Below are 21,241 nucleotides of genomic sequence, written 5' to 3' on the forward strand. Positions count from 1 at the left end.
ACTTAAAAAGTTAAGGTAACACTTTATTTTAGGGTCTATTAGCACTAATGCATACAGTATTAATGCCTGTGTAAGTAACTTGTGAGGCATATACTAAGCAAAGTCAGACAGTTGTGACATTAATTCGCAAATATCTTGTTCATGCACAATAAGGGATTTATTACCCATATAACCCAACGCAGTCTCACCCCAAGTAGTCAATTTCTGACTACCTTGGACCAGACTGCAGTTTTTGACGTCTTGGGTATTCCTTCCACGTCACATTTTGACTATGTGGCCTAACCCTAAACGTATTCCTAAACCTAACCTCAATGACGTTATGCTGCCACAAGGGGGCGCCTTTGAGGACATAGTCAAAATGTGACGTGGAAGGAATACCCAAGACGTCAAAAATTGCAGTCTGGTCAAAGGTACTCAGATATTGACTACTTGGGGTGAGACTGTGTAGCATAACCTTAGTAAGGACCTAGTAGACCAAGATTTCTATTTATGAGTAAGCAGTAAGTGCCATAATACAATGTGTATAAGCTCCTGGTCCTGGTACACTGTGTAAACAAACCCTGAACAGTGTGAAAACACATGTGGAATAAGGGTCCCTATTCTTCTTAAGTGAGGAATTGCTCAGCCGAGACGGCTTAGGACCCCATATCATCTAGGGCCCCCACTTTACCCAGCCATCCCGGGCTGCAAGGTGTATGATTTGAATTGATCCTACATTAATCTAGCTTGATCTGCAGTTCGTGTCTATCCTACATAGCAAGGATTGGATGTAAACTTCTCAATGACGGTGGGGTGGTGACATTTGAGGTGATGTTATTTTTTCATACACCAATTAGTTTTAATTGTAAAAGCCTACATTAAATGCAGAATATAACGAGTAATAGTTTGGAAGCAAAACTAAGCTATTCCTTTGTGATAAATAAGCTAGTGTTTGAGAATCTTAGCTCCAAGAAGTACAGTGCATGATGGGTACGCCAGAAATGCAATGCATGGCTAAAGCAGCAATGATTATATTTCTGTTGTTACGTACATGGCAAATTGTTTGGATAACAACTAAATTGCACGAGTGAGGGGAGGAGCAAAGGACGTAGGTAGGCTCAGAGCCGAGTAGGTTGTCTAGATTGTGTACCCATCATGCACTGCACTTATTGGAGCTAATGTTCTCAAACATTAACTTAATTAGCACAAAAGAATATTTTAGTTTCGCTTCAAAACTCTTCATAATGTTCTGCATTTAATTTGGGATTTTTACAATTAAAACTCAATGGTACTTGAAACCCCACAGTCATTGAGAAGTGTACGTCCAATCCTTACTACTTACTAATAAATATAAATATAGGTGTATTGGTCCCTACTAAGGTACTATTAGTAATACAACTCGAATTGTGTATGCACAAGACATTTGCGAATACATGCTTAACAAATGTTTGATTTTGCTCAGTACATGCCTTACAGGTTATTTATACAGGCTTACACTTGTACTTATACACATTGTCTTTGTTAGTGCTTATAGATGTAACCCTAAAATAAAGTGTTACCAAAGTTGGTAATACTGTATCTTAGAGATTTTCATAACATATAAACACATCACCAGTCATGCAGGTCAAACATTACTTTACTGTACAGATTATTACTACAATTAAGTTTTAGTTATTTCCTCTGTTATTACACTTACCTCTAGTTTAGGCTTAGCTTGAAACTGTAACACACACACACACACACACACACACACACACACACACACACACACACACACACACACACACAATAAGAATAGTAATTATATAGTAAAACATGATAAAATACATTGGCAATAATAATAATAATAATAATAATAATAATAATAATAATAATACGGAGGAGTAAGGCACTATTAAGGAACACTCCACAGTTTTTAAGTTCAATTCCCCCAGTCATGGGCAACCTGGATTCAGATGCTTACAATCCGGGGCCATATATTCCAAAAGTTCTGCTTTTACATGTGTTACAACCCAAAACGTAATAACTGCCAATAACGTAATAACTGCCAATAACGTAATAATTTGGGCCCATTTGAAATGTAATAAAGCCAATAACGTAATAACTTGTCAATAACGTAATAACACTTCGGTCGAATGCTCCATTCATTTCAACGGGGCTCCCCAACGTTCGCACGTCTGTTATTTTTCGATAACGGACGGATTGGTCTATAACAGACCGCTGTCAATGGCAACAAGACTTTTCACTGCTAAAGCGACTTTTCAACAAGACTCTAATCAGCTGCTGTGATTGCTGTCTACCTAGCTGTTGCCTACTAGCGGTGTTCCACAAGGGCACTGTTTTGTTTTGCGTAGCAACAATCTTTTGACATTAAAAACTATAATAGACCTAACATTAAATAGGCCTAAAGAAATGTCCCCGCCATGTGTGAATCATTTAAGTATATCCATATAATAAGCGGGTTAACTTTCGGCGAGTCGGTCGCTTCGTGGAATAGCAGCACTTCAGAGAGAACAAGACCCCTCCGCTCCGCGTCGGGGTCTAAAGATTCTCTCTGTCGTGCTGCTATTCCACGGTAGCGACCTTCTCGCCGAACGTTAACCCTTACTTATTACGTTATTGGCAGTTATTATGTTTTGGGTTGTAACATACCTGAGATCAGAATATGAATCACCGGACACTGGTGGACTTAGATTTGCTGTTTTTTTTTTTTCATTTCGCTTCGTCAGGTGACGCATGCATTTTGCTTTGTCACAAGCAAAAGGTGTTGTTCATCAAAATAAAAACACAGCAAATCTAAGTCCACCAGTGTGCAGTGTTCTGTTCTCTGAAATTACTTATGACTGCACTCCACCGGAAACTGTTCAGCAGCCTTATACATTTAACCTGAAGACCTTGATTCAGGGGTCAGATTGCCCTTTGCACAGGTAAAACCCAATTATTTAGATGAAAATATGTGTGGTACTGATATTTTAGCTTCTGAATTAAGATTGTCCATCACATAATTCCCCCTTAGCTTACCATCGGTTTAGTAGACTCAGCAGTCCAAAGGATACTGCCAGCCAGACAGAGCAGAAATGCTGATAGCATGAAATGCCCCATTGTAACTGCAGAGGTGAACTGAAATAAATGCAACATGTTCAAAAAGAATTGCAGTAGTTTCATCATGACATTTCAGGAAACAATTGTCATTTCATTTCATGTCATTTCATGTCATGTCAAATAGAATTCATCATATGTAACAAAGTACATATAGCCCTATAGCCTTCTTGTGAGCGTAGCCCAGTACAAAGTTATCAATCTCAGCCAGGAGAGCCTGGCCCCAAAACCAAAATACATTTTACCTGATGTGCAGATGATGATGGTTTGTAGTGCCCCACGTCAGCTCCAGATTACAGCTGAATGCAGAAGGTTGGGCGACGGTGGCATATTTATGGTCAAGATTTGCCTCCAGGGCTGGCCTGGGACCAAAGTACTGCCTGGGCATGTTGGACTAAACCTAGCCCCTCACACATACTGTACAAACAGACATACTCTTCCATACTTTACCAAGATCAGTTCTTACCTCTGTTTTGTTTTAATTAAAGCTGGAATGGGATGCATGCTTTAAATTTTGGGTGGGTCCTTAGCAAAAAAATAATAATAATAAATAGCAAACAGCAGCGGCATTGACCCCTGAGGACTGCCATCCCACCAGGAAAATGCCCTATTTGCCAGATTACCAGTGTAGTTTAATCTTGCCGAACTTCAGCCAATCAACGCTCTTTGCTTTCAGACAAGTAGGTTTGGTTTTCATTCGTCACCCCCAACACCCACTCCCACACACACACATGCACACACATGCACACACACACACACTGTTTTATTTCCCGTCAGCCATAAACCATCATCTAGATGTGCTATTATTGTTTTATGTTATATTTATATTACGTACAATATATTTTCTCCATTCTCTAAATATAAGCAAACAATGTTCTTTATTGTTATTTATTGATGTTATTTAAGCATAAAATATATTTAAGCCACTATGTTGTGTGTGGCAACACCTTGGGATGTTGGGATGTAGAACATAGGCAGTGTTTAAATTGGCTTTTGGGAGGTGGGGGAGCCCTTCACTCGCGGTCAAAATAGCTTTAAAAAAATAAAAAAATAAAAAACATCGCCCCATCAGCCAAATACATGTATTCTATGAAGTTATTGCCCATAATTAATATCATACATAAATCAACGTATTACTCAGTTATGAGAAAAACAGCAAGGTACCCTCATTACCTCTTCACTGTATTAGGTTGCTAAAAAATAGGAACAGTTAGACCAGTATCACACCTGATGCATTTATGTAGCCTACTTTTTAATATTCTCTCCTGTCAGTTGGCAACAGTATGCTATTGGACTGTCAGTACAGGGGCAAAACAGTTTTAATTCTGACCACCATCACTGCACCATCAAGCTACAAAGGTGTAGACCTAAGACTATTATTATTGTTACCTTTATTATTATTATTACTATCATTATAAGACTCATATTATTGATGCGAATAACAATTTGTTTTAAAAGATCATATGATTGATTTTAATTCTCCTAATTTATTTCTTTAATTCTCTTAATAATGTCATGGGTTTAGCATGCATTTATTAGCACGTTTTATGCCTAAGTAACAAAGTTAAAAGAATCAAAATGCATGCTTAGGCTATGCTGTTCTATTACAGTGCGTGAAAGTGTGCACTGTCACTTTAAATCAGGCGGAGTCTGTAGACAGAGAATCTTCTCACTCGGATACGTCTTTTCTTTACAGATTGCCCCTTTGGCTGACTGATTATATGGGCGCTCTTATTTCAGTAGTTTAGTTAGTTCAGCTATCTCGCTCCGTGCATATGTTTTAATTACACTTCAGTCGCATTAAGTAAATGATTTTTTGCAAAGCAATAATGTTAGCAAAAGGCGGCAAAAGATTGCTGCAATTCTAGCGCGAGAGAGATAAGACGGTGCACTGCTCTACACGCAAAGCTAGGATGGACACGCAGGAATCCCTGTCATTTGCTTACTGTCTAAAAACTTTTAATACGTTCCTGGCATGTTTAAGCCCACATAAAAGTAACCTGCAACCAAATGGCTACACATTCTGACAGAACAATGGACGGAAATCCCAAACTTGATGTTGATTTCCCCCCATTAACAAACTGCTGTTAGGCAGACACTACGCTATTCTGCATGACTGTTTGGTTAACTTTGCCTGAAAGCTAGCCGATATCAAATGAAATGACAGCTTACCTCCGTTTTGTAAAAGGCATTGTATCTAGCCTACTAACTTTGCACATTGAACATGAAGGCATGGAGGACAGGCTTGAAGTAGTGACAACTCGAAGCGGAGTAGTTCTAGCTGTGAGAGAGCAAGCGCTCCGGACCGCTCAACTGTTACAAAGTTGCAACGTTGCTACAAACTCAAATTGTGGTGTCTCGCAGCGCATGTGCAGAATGCAGATGCATAATAACTGAAATAATGCGGGAGTCCCTTAATCTTATTTTATGTTGCTATCATTATAAAACTTTCATAAAAAATATTATATTTCAAGAAGAGTAAAATATATGAACTGTGAATACACTGAGGGTGGGGCAGCAGGAGCGCAGCTCCGTTTGGCTGTCCCTCCGAGGTGAGGAGGCGGAGCTGCGCTCCGCAGGGCTCCGCCCCAATTTAAACCCTAAATATAGGGCAATTCCCGGTGGGCCGGGGTTGCCAACCGCCCCTCGAAATCTGGAATCATCCCGTATTTACAAATAAAAGTACAGGTTCCGTATTGAGCTGAAACAAGACACGGGACGTTAAAATGCAGGAAATGACATCTAAGAAATCACCCTCAGACCCCCGCAACAACGAAGTGTCCCGTTTTGTTTTTTCTTCAGTGATAGTTGGCAACCCTACGAGTGGGCTGCAGTCTTTTTCTGTTATTGCAACACTGTTATTGCGTGCAGATTGTATGCTGGATAGCAAGCTTTACTTCTCTTTCTCAGCGTGTGATAAACACACATTCATCATGATGTCGATTTGCACCATTTTGAGCATGTCATCTCGTTTTCAAGAAATGACAAACGCACGTCTTGTGCAAGCACCTCAAAAAGACAAGAAGAACGGTTAACACTTTATTTTAGGGATACATCTATTAGCACTAATACATACAATGTACCTGTATAGTAACTTGTAAGGCATGTACAAAGCAAAATCAAACATTTGTTAGCCATGTATTCGCAAATGTATTCGCTCATGCACAATAAGGGATTCATTACCAATTTAACCTTAGTAAGGACCTAGTAGGCCTTAGCGTTTGCTTAGTACATGCCTTACAAGGTTTTTTTTTTTTCCCCAAATATTTTTTAAATTAATTTTTGAACATTTTTATAATCACACATTAAACACAGAAACTGAAGGATAGTACTGCACAGTACATACAAATAAATCCACACATACACACAATTAAAATTACAACAACATGACAGAAAGAACAAAACTATAAATAATAATACAAATTAAAAAAAAATTATAATAAAATAATAATAAATTAAAATAAATACATAACAAAATAAAAATGCTTCTCAATTAGTATCAGTATCGCTTACATTTGACATCCCATTACCTCCACCTTCTTCCAGAAAGGATAAGAATGGGTACCATATCTCCTCAATTTTTTTGCATTTACCTTTCACTATATAAGTTATTTTCTCCATGATCATGTTAGTCGCCATTTCTTTCAGCCAGTCATTTACATGTGGTGCATGGACTTTTTTCCAAAACAAAGCTATTAAACGCTTAGCTTGTAACAAACACATGTCAAGAAAAGCATATTCCCTTCTTCTCAAAGGCATTTCAGGAGGGTAAAAGTGCAGAACAAATATTTTTGCTGTTAATGGTAGATTAATGCTTGTCATTTTATTAATCATATCCCTCACACCTTTCCAGAAAGACAGTATATGTTCACACTCCCATATGCAATGATAAAAATCACCTTTGAATACGGTGCATTTTGTGCAGGTATCAGGAATATTTTCATTATACTTGTGTAGAATAGCTGGAGTTATGTAAGTCCGCATCAACCATTTATATTGCAGTAATTTCAATCTTACACTTATTGTTTGTGTCTGAGCTTCCTGACATGCCTCTGTCCAATCACTCTCACACAGATCTTCTTTTAAGTCTTTCCTCCAGGCCTCTAGTTTATTGATTGACGATTCTTTTGATTCTGCTGCTATACTTCTGTATAGATGTGATATTAAACCCCTTGCATAGCAGTCCTTTACCATTTCTGTCTCTAAACTGTTCAGCTCTGGTCTGTCCAAAGAATTATTCTGCGCAACAAAAACAAAGTTCCTTATTTGTAAATATTTAAAGAAATGATTTCTAGGTATATTAAATGTACTAACTAGTTCCTCAAAAGACTGAAATTTGTTTGAAGAATACAAATCTTTTATAGATTGTATCCCTTTATCTGCCCAACTTTTAAAGCCTGCATCCAACTTGCCTGGTTTGAAGTCTGTTTTACCCCAAATGGGGCTATAACAAGATAAATTATTAGGAATACCAAAGTGTTTCTTCACCACATACCATACATTGATCATATTGAGAACAATTGGGTTTGAACAATTTTTCCGGTGGTGTTTGAGATTAGCTGAATATATATACCTTTTTAAGGTAAGACCCTGTGCGAATTCCGCTGACTCCATATTAACCCATGATGGGGGACTTTCTGTAGAAAAATAAAACATTATGGTTCTGAGCTGAGCCGCCCAATAATACCATTGCACATTAGGACACTGGAGCCCCCCTCTATCATAAGGCAAGTACAAGAGTGAAAGGCGGAGCCTTGGACGTCTGTTGTTCCAAATGAAGTTGGTGAATAACTTAGTAAGTGTCATGAAAAGGTGCTTTGGAGGTGGTAAAGGAATGTTCTGAAATAAGTACAGTAATTTGGGTAAAATATTCATTTTCAAAACATTTATGCGACCAATTAAGGATATGGGTAGTGATGTCCATCTATCTATAGAATCAGAAATATTTTCAAATAGTGGTTCATAATTTATAGAAACATGCCTTACAAGTTACTTATGCAGGCATTAACATTGTATGTATTAGTGCTAATAGATGTATCCGTAAAATAAAGTGTTACCGACAACGCCCCCTTAGGAGACCCAACTTGAGCACACGCTTTTGCATTGGGTGGGCGTGTTTCGATTCCTCTTTATTAAAATTCCACCTTTTGCCTATAGATAACAAGCGTTACTTCTCTTTTTTAGTGTGACAAACACACATTCATTATTATGACATCGACTTGCACCAGTCTTTCAGTTATGAGAATTTCATTTAGTTTTCAAGAAATGATCCATGTCAATGGAGAAAAACTATAATGCATGTGGATGTGTGGAAGTTGGCAGCCCGATACCTTAATAAGATGCCCCAAAACCATCAGTATTTTAAAATGCTTTACTCTAAATGTCATTTGCCAGGGAAACTGTTTCATTCTGATTTGGCTTTTGCAATTGTTGTTAGAGTGTTTATCTCTGGACTTGGCCCAGTTAGCACATACAGTATTGGGTATTTTATGTTTCTATAGACTTTTCTACCTACCATTGCCACCATCAATTGGTGACAAGACGATATGCCCATTGTCCTTCGTGCGGCGTGGCGGTAACGTCTATGAACCAGAAATGCACTCAGAGAGTGCAGACCTCTGCCGAGGAAGCTGTTTGATGGAACATTTAACTAGCCTATGTTTATTTTAAGTCTTTCTGCCTTCTTTCTGTGGAGTTAGAAACTGGAATGTCAACATTCGCCCTGTCCCGCAAATTCAATTTGCGGTAACTAGGGGCGTCTACATTTGTAGGCTAGCAATGGTGAAGAATCTTTTTAAAAGGTTCCTGTTCGTGATCCAGATCACCACCAAAATCACTTGTCCCTTTGGTCATTTCCAACAACTCTACAAAGTTTCATCCAAATTCATTCATAATGTTTAGAGTGATCCTGCTGACAAACAGGCAGACAGACAGACAAACAAACACACAAACAAACAGACAGACAGACAGACAGACAAACCAACGCGACCAAAAACATAACCTCCTTGGCGAAGGTAAAAAAAATATTACGATACCAGGCGAAGATGGCGGCACCCTGCTGAATATGGCATCTAGTGTTCATATCCATGGTCTGAATCAAGTGGAACATACTACATCAAGGTACCCAGATATTTTCTGAAATGTCTGGGGAGTACTGAAATGCATTTTGTTGCATACAATGATGACACAACTGGGAAACAGGGCCACAGTGCAGTTACAGTAGAGTATACTTTATTAATCCAGAGGGAAAATTAATAGTAGTAACAGTAATAGGCCTATTCAGACAAAATGTCATAATATCTTCATTTAAGTCAGTGGGTTTGTGGTTGGAATGGGGCTGTTGACGTTGGTGGGAAAATATACACAGACTTATGATTACTGATATCTCTATCAACAAGATTTTGATGGATGCCTCTCTTACCTAAAGGGCTGATATCCATTCTGTATACTATGTTCCTCTTCTGATCAAACTCTACTCGAATTGTGGACTCTGGACTTGAAAATAGAATTCACAATCATCTGGGAATTGATCCTTGACTGTGTCCAGTCATCCTCACGGTGCATACACACCAACGGCGCGGACGTCCACAGTACGTCCACTTCATGTGTCCGTTATCAGTCCGAAACGGTTAGAATGCATGAAAACAAATCATGCCTTGCAAATGTCACAGGTAGGGGGTACACATTTTCTGAGCGGGACACCCATTTAATACCAACAGTACACCGAGGAGTAAACTGCACACCATCAAAACACACCAGGACACAGAACTACAGTTTTAACAAGTGATATTTATTTTTCTAAATTAAACTTAAAGAGTCTTTGGGAATAACCCACTAGTCCCGAGCCCACCCACTTCGGAGTCCACAGTCATTACCCAACAGGCCCACTGCAAAGTCCCACTCGCTACTGCTGCTTGGCGAGGCAGCCCAGCCAGCGGGCGGGGTCTCAGGTGCGATGGAGGCTCAGATGATCCAGCTCTGCAGAGACAAGGTTGCGGCAGTCAATTGTTCATTTAGAGTTGCAGGAATTGGTGTTCACCCAACAGCATTACGCAGTTCCAAATAAAACACCCAACTAAACTAAACATGGCCCAAATGAAGACATAATCACGGCAACCCAAAGGGGCACTGCACTGCACACGTAGCTGCGATCTGTGCTGGGCAGGGGCGTTGCCAGAAATGTTGGGCCCCATGAAAGATTCGAATTTTGGGCCCCCTTAAGGGCCCCTGTCAGTGCTTGGGCCCCCTTATGGGCCCCTGTCAGTGTTTGGGCCCTTAGAATCTGTACCACTTTCCCCCCCTAGCGGCCCCCATGGTGCTGGGTATGGTGGAAGTCCTGCGAGTGAGAGAATGGAGAATAACAGCAACAATGTCTCTGATCCATCACCTGTCTGTTCGGCGAGAGGAGGGAGAGAGAGAGAGAGAGACAGGGCAAGTGAGAGAGCCAGAGAGAGAGAGACTGCAGAGAGCCAGAGAGGGCAGCGTGCATTTCTGGGAGGAGGAGGCTTCACCCGGGGCGCCTGGGTGCATTTCACTCATCTTCTCTTGGGGAGGCCGTTCTGTCCCCTCATTCTTCTCGCGGCATCAACCTTCTCCGATCACGGACCACCATCATCCAGAATGCAGTCTCGCGCCTCCGTGGAGTGTCTCAGGTCATTGGAGTTTCGATCCGTAGGATCTCGCGCTCTTCAACGCGTCCTGCCCGGGGCCGGCTACCGGCAAGGCGCCCCCTCCCCCAGCACACTCTCCAGCTCGAGTCGTCACATGCCGCTCTTCTCGCCCCCGTCATCTTCCTCCGCAATGTTGTCCTTGTTCTGAATAAATAAGTCAGCCCCAGTCATCTGGCCCAATGGTCTTTCACCACCGTCTCACTGTACACCTGCTCCCATTTACGTTAAATCAGTCATGATTGTTAACCTGTCCGTCACCTTTTCAGTTCCCCAGGAACATAATGCCAAGTTGTTAATTCCCTCCCCTGTCAATAGTCACCCCGTGACACACACAGGAACGCGGTGTAAGCGCGACGCATGTCCGTCCCGACCCGGACATGTTCGCGTTGCTCCTTGAAAATAGAACTCGAGTCTATTTTCCTGCTCGGACGTCAGCGTTCAATGCGCGGCTCCCATTGAAAATGAATGGCTGCTGCCTGCAGATAGAACATGGACGTTAAAGGGATAGGTCGGTATTTTGCATTTGGGGCCTTAATTATGGTGTATAATACACTGAGCTACCCACCTGTGTCATTTTTGTTTGATTTGAAGCCTTCCGTGAGATTTTGGGTTTGCGCGATACCCACAAACCACCATACAACGGCAGTCAGCGGGGCACAGACATTAAATCCGTCGTACACGCATAGATGGTATTTTCTTATTTTGTTTAGGACAATACAATTACTTTGCCGTCTCATTTCAATCTTTAAATCTCCCGCGTTCTGTGAACGAATTAACAATCTGTAAGGACTGAGGTGTGCTACGTCATCTTTCTGCGACGCTCATTCTGACAACCAGCCAGCTTTAAGGCAGTCGGCAACATGATAACAAGAAGCAAACGTTGAAGCTCTCGATTTGTAATAGTTCTCCGGCTATGGGTTAAATGTGCGCATATACTGGATGCTGAAACAAAATGACAAGCTTCATGAAACTGGCATTTTGCGTTGAGATGGAAAAGGAAGGCACGACACTTTCCTGGATACGAGGCTATGTGTGTGCGGTTTTTGCTCCAAAGGTCTTTATACCAGCAAAACAAAATAGCAGGACAGAAGTGACCGCGTCAGAAAGAAAACAATGCTGTTCCGATTGCTGAGAGAGACAACAGAGGTAAGGACATATGTATCTAGAGTTTTTGAATGGCTAATCTTGGTGTCATCTCAAACTAGCTCTCTTCTCGGTGCCTTCGTATGGCTGTTTATGCTACCAGCTATTAGATAGTCAAATGAATCAAAGCTACGTTAGGTCTCAAACAAAATTGTACACGGAAAATAGTATTCCTTCAGTAGGCAAGAAAATCAGAATCATATGATAAACCCTGCACCAAATCATGGAGTATGTCGACTGTGGCTTTTACTTTTACTGCTAGTAAAAACAGACTAGCCTACATGACGGCAAGTAATTCAGCTGTCAAGTCATCAGCATCTACTGGGCTGTAATATCCTGACCCGGTTTCTCACTAGCCCTTCACAGACGAACAATACCACGATGAAGACGGTCATTGTCTGGATAATACTTCGGCTTGGCACCGGCATGGTCTACCACAAAGCTAAACACATTGGGCCTACCAAGACTCCACTGCATTTGTTTTAGAAGTCTAAACAACACACCAGGGTGTATTCCATAGGCGAGTTATCTCTATGTGTAAAAACTGAAATGTTGCAACACATGTGATATGTGTGGCTCAGTAATGAGCCACTTTTGTAGTATTTCCCATACACCATTCATACTCATTATAATAACCTTTTTTTTACTTTCATGTTGATATTTTTCAAAGGGTTTTATTACTCTGGCAAAATGCCCATTGCTTTCCTGTCCAATAGTAAAATATATATATAGTCCAGTGGCCTTCAACTAAAACCTTTTCACTTATCACGGTGTATCTGGAGAGCAGACAATCTTCTTTATGAGTTTCACATTCTGTTACATTACTGCCATCACCTACTGTGTACACATGTGATTGGCCTTTACCATTCCTGTTCAATGGCCATACATAATACGCTACATTATTGTCATTTATATTTTCCAGATAGACGCCAGACCTTCTGAAAGGACCTAATGGACTGAGTGCTGGACAGAAGACAGCCCCTCTATAGCATAAACTGAGTGTAACAAACACTCCACCACAAAAACTTTTTTTTCTTATCCATCCAGTCCCAAGAACAGACATGAATGTTTCAGTGTCATGACAGTGTCAAGAGCAATCATTTCGGAAGGTCTAGAGCTAAACCCTATTTATCTCACATACTTCCTGATTATTGATAGTGACATCTTGGTTACCCAGTAAGACATTTCTTACGTTATTACAAGATTCTTCACTTCTGACTAGGGGTGTAACGATGTCGAACCGAACCGACGTATCGTACAGAAAAAAGACATGTACTGAATCGAACAGTGTTTTACCGAGTACCGAAAGGTTGAGTAAAAGGCTACTCTGTTCATGTTTTTACATTATGCTGCTACTACATGCAGAACCCTGAGAGAGAATGCAAGAAAAAACAGGTGTAGAGGCTTGGTCTTTGTGAAATCTTGAGGAGAAAGTACTTCTACAGTGTATTTCTTACACTGATGAGATCTTCGACCCAAAGTAGCAGGTTGAATGTATTTCTTTTTTTTTTTCGTTTGTATTTTGACAATATTTTGGTGAAATTTACAACGTGCTGAGGAAGAAAATGGTTTTCTATATTGTTCCCATATGTACCGAAAATGTACCGAACTGTGACCCTAAAACCGAAGTACGTACCGAACCGTGATTTTTGTGTACCGTTACACCCCAACTTCTGACTACATTTGTTCATGACTGAATGATTACAATTATGATGTACACATTGTTATTGACCACACCTGCTGACATTAAAGTCCTAGTAAAATCTTCTCTCTTTTCCTTTATGTAAAGAAGTTAAAGTAATGACACTTGAGGCAGTAATGACAAATGGATAAATGTGTAAAATGTATTTACAATGGCCATCAAATTATATTGATGACCTAAGTTCAAGAGAGTACAATGTAGGGTTAGGTGCCTTGCTCGAGGGCACTTCAGCCATGGATGGAGATGTAGGGAGAGGTCAGGAGGGATTCGAACCAGCTACATTTGGTCCAATTAGGGGTCCCCACAATGCAGCTAAGATGTGTAATGTCAAATGATGTGTAGTATTACCAACTAGATTTATAACTTCATTGTAATTACTCAATATAACAACAGGGCGATGAGATGCCGTGATACAGTAGCCTATACAAGATGATAAGTCGATGTAGAGAAGCTCTGACTGCATATTCAGCATATGGTATGGTGGGAAATGGATGAGGGTCATAATACACCTTGGATGACCCTTTTGTACTGTAACCTGGCCGCAGACGTTCAGCTCCCAGGGCGCTGTGTACAGCATTTCCTACGGGACAGATGATCACAATACACAGTACAGTAAGTAAGAGGTAGGGACACTTCAGTCAATGACGTTTTTGTTGGGGTTTTTTAGGGGGGGCATGTGGTACAACCACAGCTTATGTTCATAAATAATTGATTAGTAGGCTTAGTATACTGCAATGAAAACGCTTCTTGGATAATCCACTACGATAAAACACAACAGAACAAATAACAATCCATACAATTGTGGTACTAGCTGTGAAGTTACTACTAACGTCACTGACTGACCCCAATAGCCTATCGACAATTTACAAATTCCGACTAACTCAATTGTGTTCCTTCGAGTTTGGGCTGTAATCTGTTGATACCAGCTCGATTCGTCATGGCGCGAAAATCCTCTAGAGTTGGCACCTTCCTAAATAAATAAAATAGTGTGTCACTACATCAGATCAGTATCACACTGTAAAACCTCCAAGTGATATGACATGAGAGAATCATGTACCATTTCTCAGTAGGATAGACAGCTGAATGTTTTTACTAGCAGTAAAAGTAAAAGCCACACTTTATAAGTATACTCCATGATTTGGTGCAGGGCTTATCATATGATTGTGATTTTCTTGCATACTGAAGGAATACTATTTTCGGTGTACAATTTTATTTGAGACACAACGTAGCTTTGATTCATTTGACTATCTAATAGCTGGTAGCATGAACAGCCATACGAAGGCACAGAGAAGAGAGCTAGTTTGAGACGACACCAAGGTTAGCCATTCAAAAACTCTAGATAGGCCTACATAATATGTCCTTACCTCTGTTGTCTCTCTCAGCAATCGGAACAGCATTGTTTTCTTTCTGACGCGGTCACTTCTGTCCTGCTATTTTGTTTTGCTGGTATAAAGACCTTTGGAGCAAAAACAGCACACATGTAGCCTCGTATCCAGGAGAGTGTCGTGCCTTCCTTTTCCATCTCAACGCAAAATGCCACGGTTTCATGAAGCTTGTCATTTTGTTTCAGCATCCAGTATATGCGCACATTCAACCCATAGCAAAGTTCTAGCCAGAGAACTCTTAAAAAACGAGGGCTTCAACCTTTGCTTCTTGTTATCATGTTGCCGACTGCCGTAGAGCTGGTTGGCTATCAGAATGAGCGTCGCAGAAAGATGACGTAGCACACCGCAGTCTTTACAGATTTTGAATTCGTTCACAGAACACAGGAGATTTAAAGATTGAAATGAGATGGCAAAGTAATTGTATCGTCCTAAACAAAATAAGAAAATACTGTTTATGCTTGTACGACGGATTTAATGTCTGTGCCCCGCTGACTCCCGTTGTATGGTGGTTTGTGGATATCGCTCAAACCCAAAATCTGGGCTTCAAATCAAACAAAAGTGACACAGGTGGGTAGCTCAGTGTATGATACACCCTAATTAAGGCCCCAAATGCAAAATACCGACCTATCCCTTTAACGGTGCAGTGTGAAAGGCAGCCCGCAAACCTCTCGGACTCGCTAAGGAAACGTGCCGTCTGTGTGTGTGTGCATGTACCGTCAGTGTGTGCTAGACACAGGGTGATTCAACGTAAACACTTGCACTGCACCCACTGTATACATACCTTCTCTGTGTTTGTACACAGTTGAATGCGTACGCAGCCATAGATTCCAAAATGCTAGGCGGCTAGGTGTTTATCATTGAAAGTCCCATTGTTGGAGCCCTGCACAGTGTATGATAAGAACCTGTTGTCTTGTCGGCTTGTGGTTTTATCCACTTACTCGCACACTGTACTGTCGGTAACACCGTTTAGAAGAACATACTATGATGTCGCTCTGAATATTTTGCCATGTTCCCTAAAAAACGCTGTATTGTGTTGCGAAGCTGCCGTCACTCAAATGTTGTCCTCATGTGTGATTGGAGTGAAGCAATATAACTTCATTTACAAAGCATATGAATCAATTCTGATGTATTCACATTAAGCTATGTCATCCCAGAATGGAGTTGGTAGAACAGAAACCGCTACCACATCCAACCGTCTAGAAAACAGGTTTTAAAGGATAATTTCAGTCAATTTCAACATGCAGTTGTAATGCTCACACTACCCTGGACTTGTCAGTACCTGACATTTTTTGAGCCTTTTCCGAGATCCTGGTCATTGTGTGGCCTGCGTTATCTCTTTACCGTAATATTTTTAATATTTTTAAGATGTTTAGTGACTACGCCACTCTCATTTGTTAGGGTGAGAGAACCCAACCATCAAACACTTGATTTGACTTTCCCCGCAACAGGTTGGTGAATAACAAGGGATACAACTGTCATACAATTCAGAGTTCTTTTTATTTTCTTTCTCGTAATGAGTCTCTGTGTCAAATATGCCTCATGGGCTCAGTACAATATAAAAATAGAATATGAACTTTTCACAATATTTAAAGGCACGTCATCTCAATACAAAATTGTGCAAATGTGCTAGTTGCACGAGAGGTAGACCAAACAAAAAATTGCACTGCAAACAGAGTTAGTAAATCAAAATAAAAGAAAATAACAAACCAAAATAACACAAAATTCCCACACTGATAACAAAAGAAAACAAAACTGCCAAAAGGGCAAAATTGGTAATGGCCACCGCACACACACACACACACACACACTTGTTAGACACACGTATTTGGTCTCTCCCTACAGCAAGTACAGGTTCCAAAAAGGAGTCTGGGGTTTAAGATGCGTCTCCCAGTAATACTTCAGTGTTCATACCCTAATCATATACACAAGCTCCGTCTTGGCAGTTACTAAGTAGAAACTTACACGAGCCCCTTCGTCTCGGATGTTAGAGTGAAAAACCTACACAAGCCCCTTCGTCTTGGATGTTACTAAGTAGAAACGTACACGAGCCCCTTCGTCTCGGATGTTAGAGTGAAAATTACACAAGCCCCTTCGTCTTGGATGTTAGAGTGAAAATTACACAAGCCCCTTCGTCTTGGATGTTAGAGTGAAACTTACACGAGCCCCTTCGTCTCGGACGTTACAAAGTGAAAGGCTGCATAGGATAAATCACTTTCACAATAGGACAAAAACAAAACAAAAGGTTGGGAAAAGAACAGTAATGCCCCCCTTCTCTAGTGATACTGCATCAGTGTAGTCGAAGGCACCAACTCCTCCTATGTACATTTAACGAGAAAGTTACCATTAGAAACGGCGTTTATAAATCAATTAAGCAGGAGTTGTGTATTGTGGAAATGCGGGCGCTCCCACAGGTGCAACCGCGACACCACAACGCGATATCAAAAGCACCACGCCGCCAGTCCCGCCATCACACCTGCGGAGCACCCCCACTCCCACCCCACACAACTCCCTACACAAGTCAAGTGCTAAGCATCTCTTACAGAAAATGAAGGCATTACCTCCAGATCAGGTCTGCCAAGCGCAAGTCGGGATATGGGTCACGCCGGGTTCCAGCTGGGTACCGTGCATCAAGGAAACTGTGGCACATGCAAGTCAAATCAATAAACGCTAAATAAAAAAAATGCCAGATTCAGGCACATGCCGACAGAGAAAACACGACATTACCTTTGGTTCTCTCGAAGCGGCACGCAAGTAGTCAACCACAAAGGGCACGAAGTGGAAGCACGCCACCAGTGATACTGCGATAGAGTAACATTACATCAGTCACAACAGAGACTACGTTCGCATAACACATGAGAGAAACGTACGGACCGCAACTTTACCTCGAGTTTGCCGAGCTCGGCATACAAGCTCCAGAACAGTAGCCGACTGCCAGCTGGGTTCACGCCAGTTGCGGATGGACAGGGCTGCGATTAAGTTAAATGGCGTCAGTAACCAACAAACTAAGTACATTACAATGCACCAAAAGAGCAATGAATCAACCGAGAAGGACGCCTACCTTTCCCGTACGATGGCTCAACCACAAACTGGAGGGACAGAGAGAGCGGCGTGCCAACGCTGCACTCGACAGCATCAAAAACACAGCGTCTGCTAGCTAGCTACCACCGCGATGACTTAAGCTACATACCGGAAGGAAAGGGGAGTGTCGTTTACCCCGTCAGAATAAAAGTTCAGCATGACCACCGGTCACATACACCCCCACCTTGGAATGGAACCGTCCCGGTGACCCAACCTCGCACCCTGACCTACTAGCTTAAACAGACCTGGGAGGCCCCTCTGACAGGTGAGCTGCAGCCCCTTCCTCACCCCCCACCGCGGCCACAGATCGAGGTAATCGGTGTGGGTTTGAGTGGCAACCCCGTTGTGCCCTAGATGACCGACGGGGGATAACCTCGGCGGACACGTCATCTTCCACCAATGGCCCTCCTACATCTTGTGGTGGCGAAACGGGGACCGTAGGGGACTCGTGTTGTTCTGCACCCGGTGCAGGTGGGTCAGCTACTCTGACTGGGGATGCTATACTGGGCCCCATGAACTCCTGTTGTTGGATTGGTGTTGCCGGCACCAACCACTCTGTATCCTCCTCTGACTCGTCTTCCTGGTTAGACGCACCCGACTCAGTGCCTCTTTCTGGTGTCCCTGCGCTGGGCCCTGGCTCTGGCCCGGGGCAGGGGGAACAGACCCGTAACTCCGTGCGATGGATGTTCTTCACTGGTCCTTCCCCCTCTACGGGACAGATGGCGTAGACTCTACCCTCATCATCCAAGCATCTGACCACTCGATACTTGACTGGGCCCCATACGTCCTGAATCTTATTTCGGCCTTGCACATGATTTCGTCGATAGACAATGGTGCCCACCGGGAGAAGCTCTGCGTTGGCCTGGGGCTGACAACTAGCTCTTTTCGCAGCTGCCTCCTCCAGATGGCGCCCGGCAAGATCATATGCCACTCTGAGGCGTTCTTGATGTTCTTGTACCCAATCCTCAACAGAGCCTTCCCCATCGCAATCATGGAAACCCAGGAGGGCATCCACGGGTAAGAAAGGTTTGCGCCCAAACATGAGTTCATAGGGGGAGTATCCAGTAGAAGAATGCACGGTGGTGTTGTAAGCAAAGACTACTTGGGGAAGGTGTTTTGGCCACTGTCTCTTCTTCGCTGGCGGGAGCATACGCAGGAGGTCATGCAGGGTGCGGTTGAACCGCTCGCATTGGCCATTCCCCTGGGGATGATAGGGGGTAGTGCGGCTCTTCTGCACCCCGTAAAGAGTACACAAGCTCCTCAGAAGGTCATTCTCGAAACTTCTCCCTTGGTCGGAATGGATGCGTTTCGGGACACCGTAAGAATAGAACCATTTCTCTGTTAGAATACGGGCCACTGTATTTGCTTTCTGATTAGGTGTAGGGTAAGCTTGAGTAAACTTTGAGAACACGTCGGTAATAACCAATACATTTTCTTGCCCATCACTAGCTCGTTCTAGGAGGGTGAAGTCGAGCGCAATTACCTCCAAGGGTTTGGAAGCGAGAAGATGGCCCGGAAAAGTCCTCAGTTTGGGCTGACCCCCCTTAGACACGATACACCGCTCGCACTTCGAACACCACTGTTCCAGATCCTTCTGAAGGCCCGGCCAATAACAACGCTCTCGTATGAGCCGACCGGTTCTCTCCCCACCCTGATGGCCGTGATCGTTGTGCAAGGCCGAGAACACCTCACTCCGAAGTGACCGGGGCAACAGCAACTGAAGGGTTTCGACGGCGTCCCCTGGTAGTCGTACCCGCCGATACAGAACACCATCCCGGGCCTGGAGCCTAGGCCACTGTCGAAGAAGCTTAAGTACATCCGCCGATTCCAGCTTGCGCTCATCGGCTGTCGGTTTCCGCCCCCTCTGCCAGTATCCCAGGACGGGGGCCAGGACTGGGTCTGCAGCCTGTAGAGCTTTAAGCTCCGGTTTGCCTCGAACGGGAAAGGCGTCGATAGTCCCACAAGAAGCAGCGTGGGGACTAACAGGATGGACACTGGGCTGAGCCCGCTGAAGCACCAACGGAATGGCTGTTCCCGGAGCCATCTCCGACATAGAAGCTGGGGCCGGTGGGTCGGGCAAGCGAGACAGGGCATCCGCATTCTTGTTCAGAACTCCAGAACGGTACTTTATGTCAAAGTCGAACAGCGCTAGTTGTGAGGCCCAACGTTGTTCTACAGCACCTAACTTGGCCGTTTGCAGATAACTAAGAGGGTTGTTGTCAGTATACACTGTAAACTTGGTGCCTAGTAGATACTCCCTGAACTTTTCGGTAACTGACCATTTCAAGGCCAGTAGTTCCAATTTCATAGCACTGTAGTTGGACATATTGCGCTCGGACGCATGTAGCCCCCGGCTTGCGAATGCCACAGGTCTCCTCTTGCCCTCATGTTCTTGCGACAGTACCGCCCCCAGACCGGCATGACTCGCATCGGTCTCCCAGATGAATGGTTTGGAAAAGTCTGCATACAGCAGTACAGGTGTGCTAACTAGCCTACACTTCAACCCTCTGAATGCAGCTTCACAGTCATCGTCCCAGTGTCCTTCTATTCCAGTGAGCTCGATCCATGCTTCTTCTTGGAGCCCTGCAACGCCCCCACTACTCTATGTAAAGGGGCCGCCAACCGAGCGAAGCCCTCCACGAAACGCCTATAGTAGGAGGCAAAACCTAGGAATGACCGTAACTCGGTCAAAGTCCGTGGACGCCTCCACTCTTCAACGGCCCTGATCTTCTCTGGGTCGGTCGACACCCCTGCGGCTGAGATGACATGGCCAAGGTACTTAACCTCTGACTGAAAAAAACAGCATTTCTTGAGTTTCAGTTTTAGGTTGTGATGCTTCAGTCTCTCAAACACCAACTCGAGACGTTGTAGATGTGATTTGAAGTCGCTGGAAAACACTACAATATCGTCAAGATATAGCAGTAAAGAATGGAACCGTTCGTCGCCAAATATGCGCTCCATGAGACGTTGAAAAGTCCCAGGAGCGTTGCATAAGCCGAAGGGCATCCTATTAAATTCAAACAGTCCAAAGGGTGTGCAGAAAGCGGTTTTAGCCTTGTCATGCTCAGCCATTGACACTTGATTATATCCTGAAGCCAAATCAAGGGTGGAAAAGAAGGTGGCCCCCGTCAAAGCATCCAGCGATTCTTCTATTCGAGGGAGAGGAAAGGCATCTTTTCGTGTCT

At 43.0% G+C, this 21,241-nt stretch overlaps 1 protein-coding gene across 3 annotated transcripts; it reads right to left on the reverse strand.

Annotated features, from left to right (window-relative positions):
* Window positions 1-16,456: 16,456 nt before the first annotated feature.
* Window positions 16,457-19,190, reverse strand: LOC134436931 (uncharacterized). 3 transcript variants are annotated; one of them, XR_010032295.1, is made up of 3 exons: window positions 17,861-19,190; window positions 17,703-17,776; window positions 16,457-17,614 (listed from the first exon to the last, which is right to left on the reverse strand). XR_010032295.1 is itself a non-coding variant. In XM_063186281.1 (2 exons), exon 1 carries the CDS (start codon window positions 19,096-19,098, stop codon window positions 18,292-18,294), a length of 807 nt encoding a protein of 268 aa, XP_063042351.1. In that variant the 5' UTR covers window positions 19,099-19,190; the 3' UTR covers window positions 16,457-17,614; window positions 17,703-18,291. The 3 variants fall into 3 exon arrangements, 2 of the variants coding, with proteins under 2 accessions (XP_063042351.1, XP_063042353.1); XM_063186281.1 differs by having other exon boundaries at window positions 17,703-19,190; XM_063186283.1 differs by having other exon boundaries at window positions 16,457-17,293; window positions 17,537-19,190.
* Window positions 19,191-21,241: the final 2,051 nt, after the last annotated feature.

The sequence above is a fragment of the Engraulis encrasicolus genome, chromosome 21, assembly GCF_034702125.1.
Source record: "Engraulis encrasicolus isolate BLACKSEA-1 chromosome 21, IST_EnEncr_1.0, whole genome shotgun sequence".
Lineage (NCBI taxonomy): Eukaryota > Metazoa > Chordata > Actinopteri > Clupeiformes > Engraulidae > Engraulis > Engraulis encrasicolus.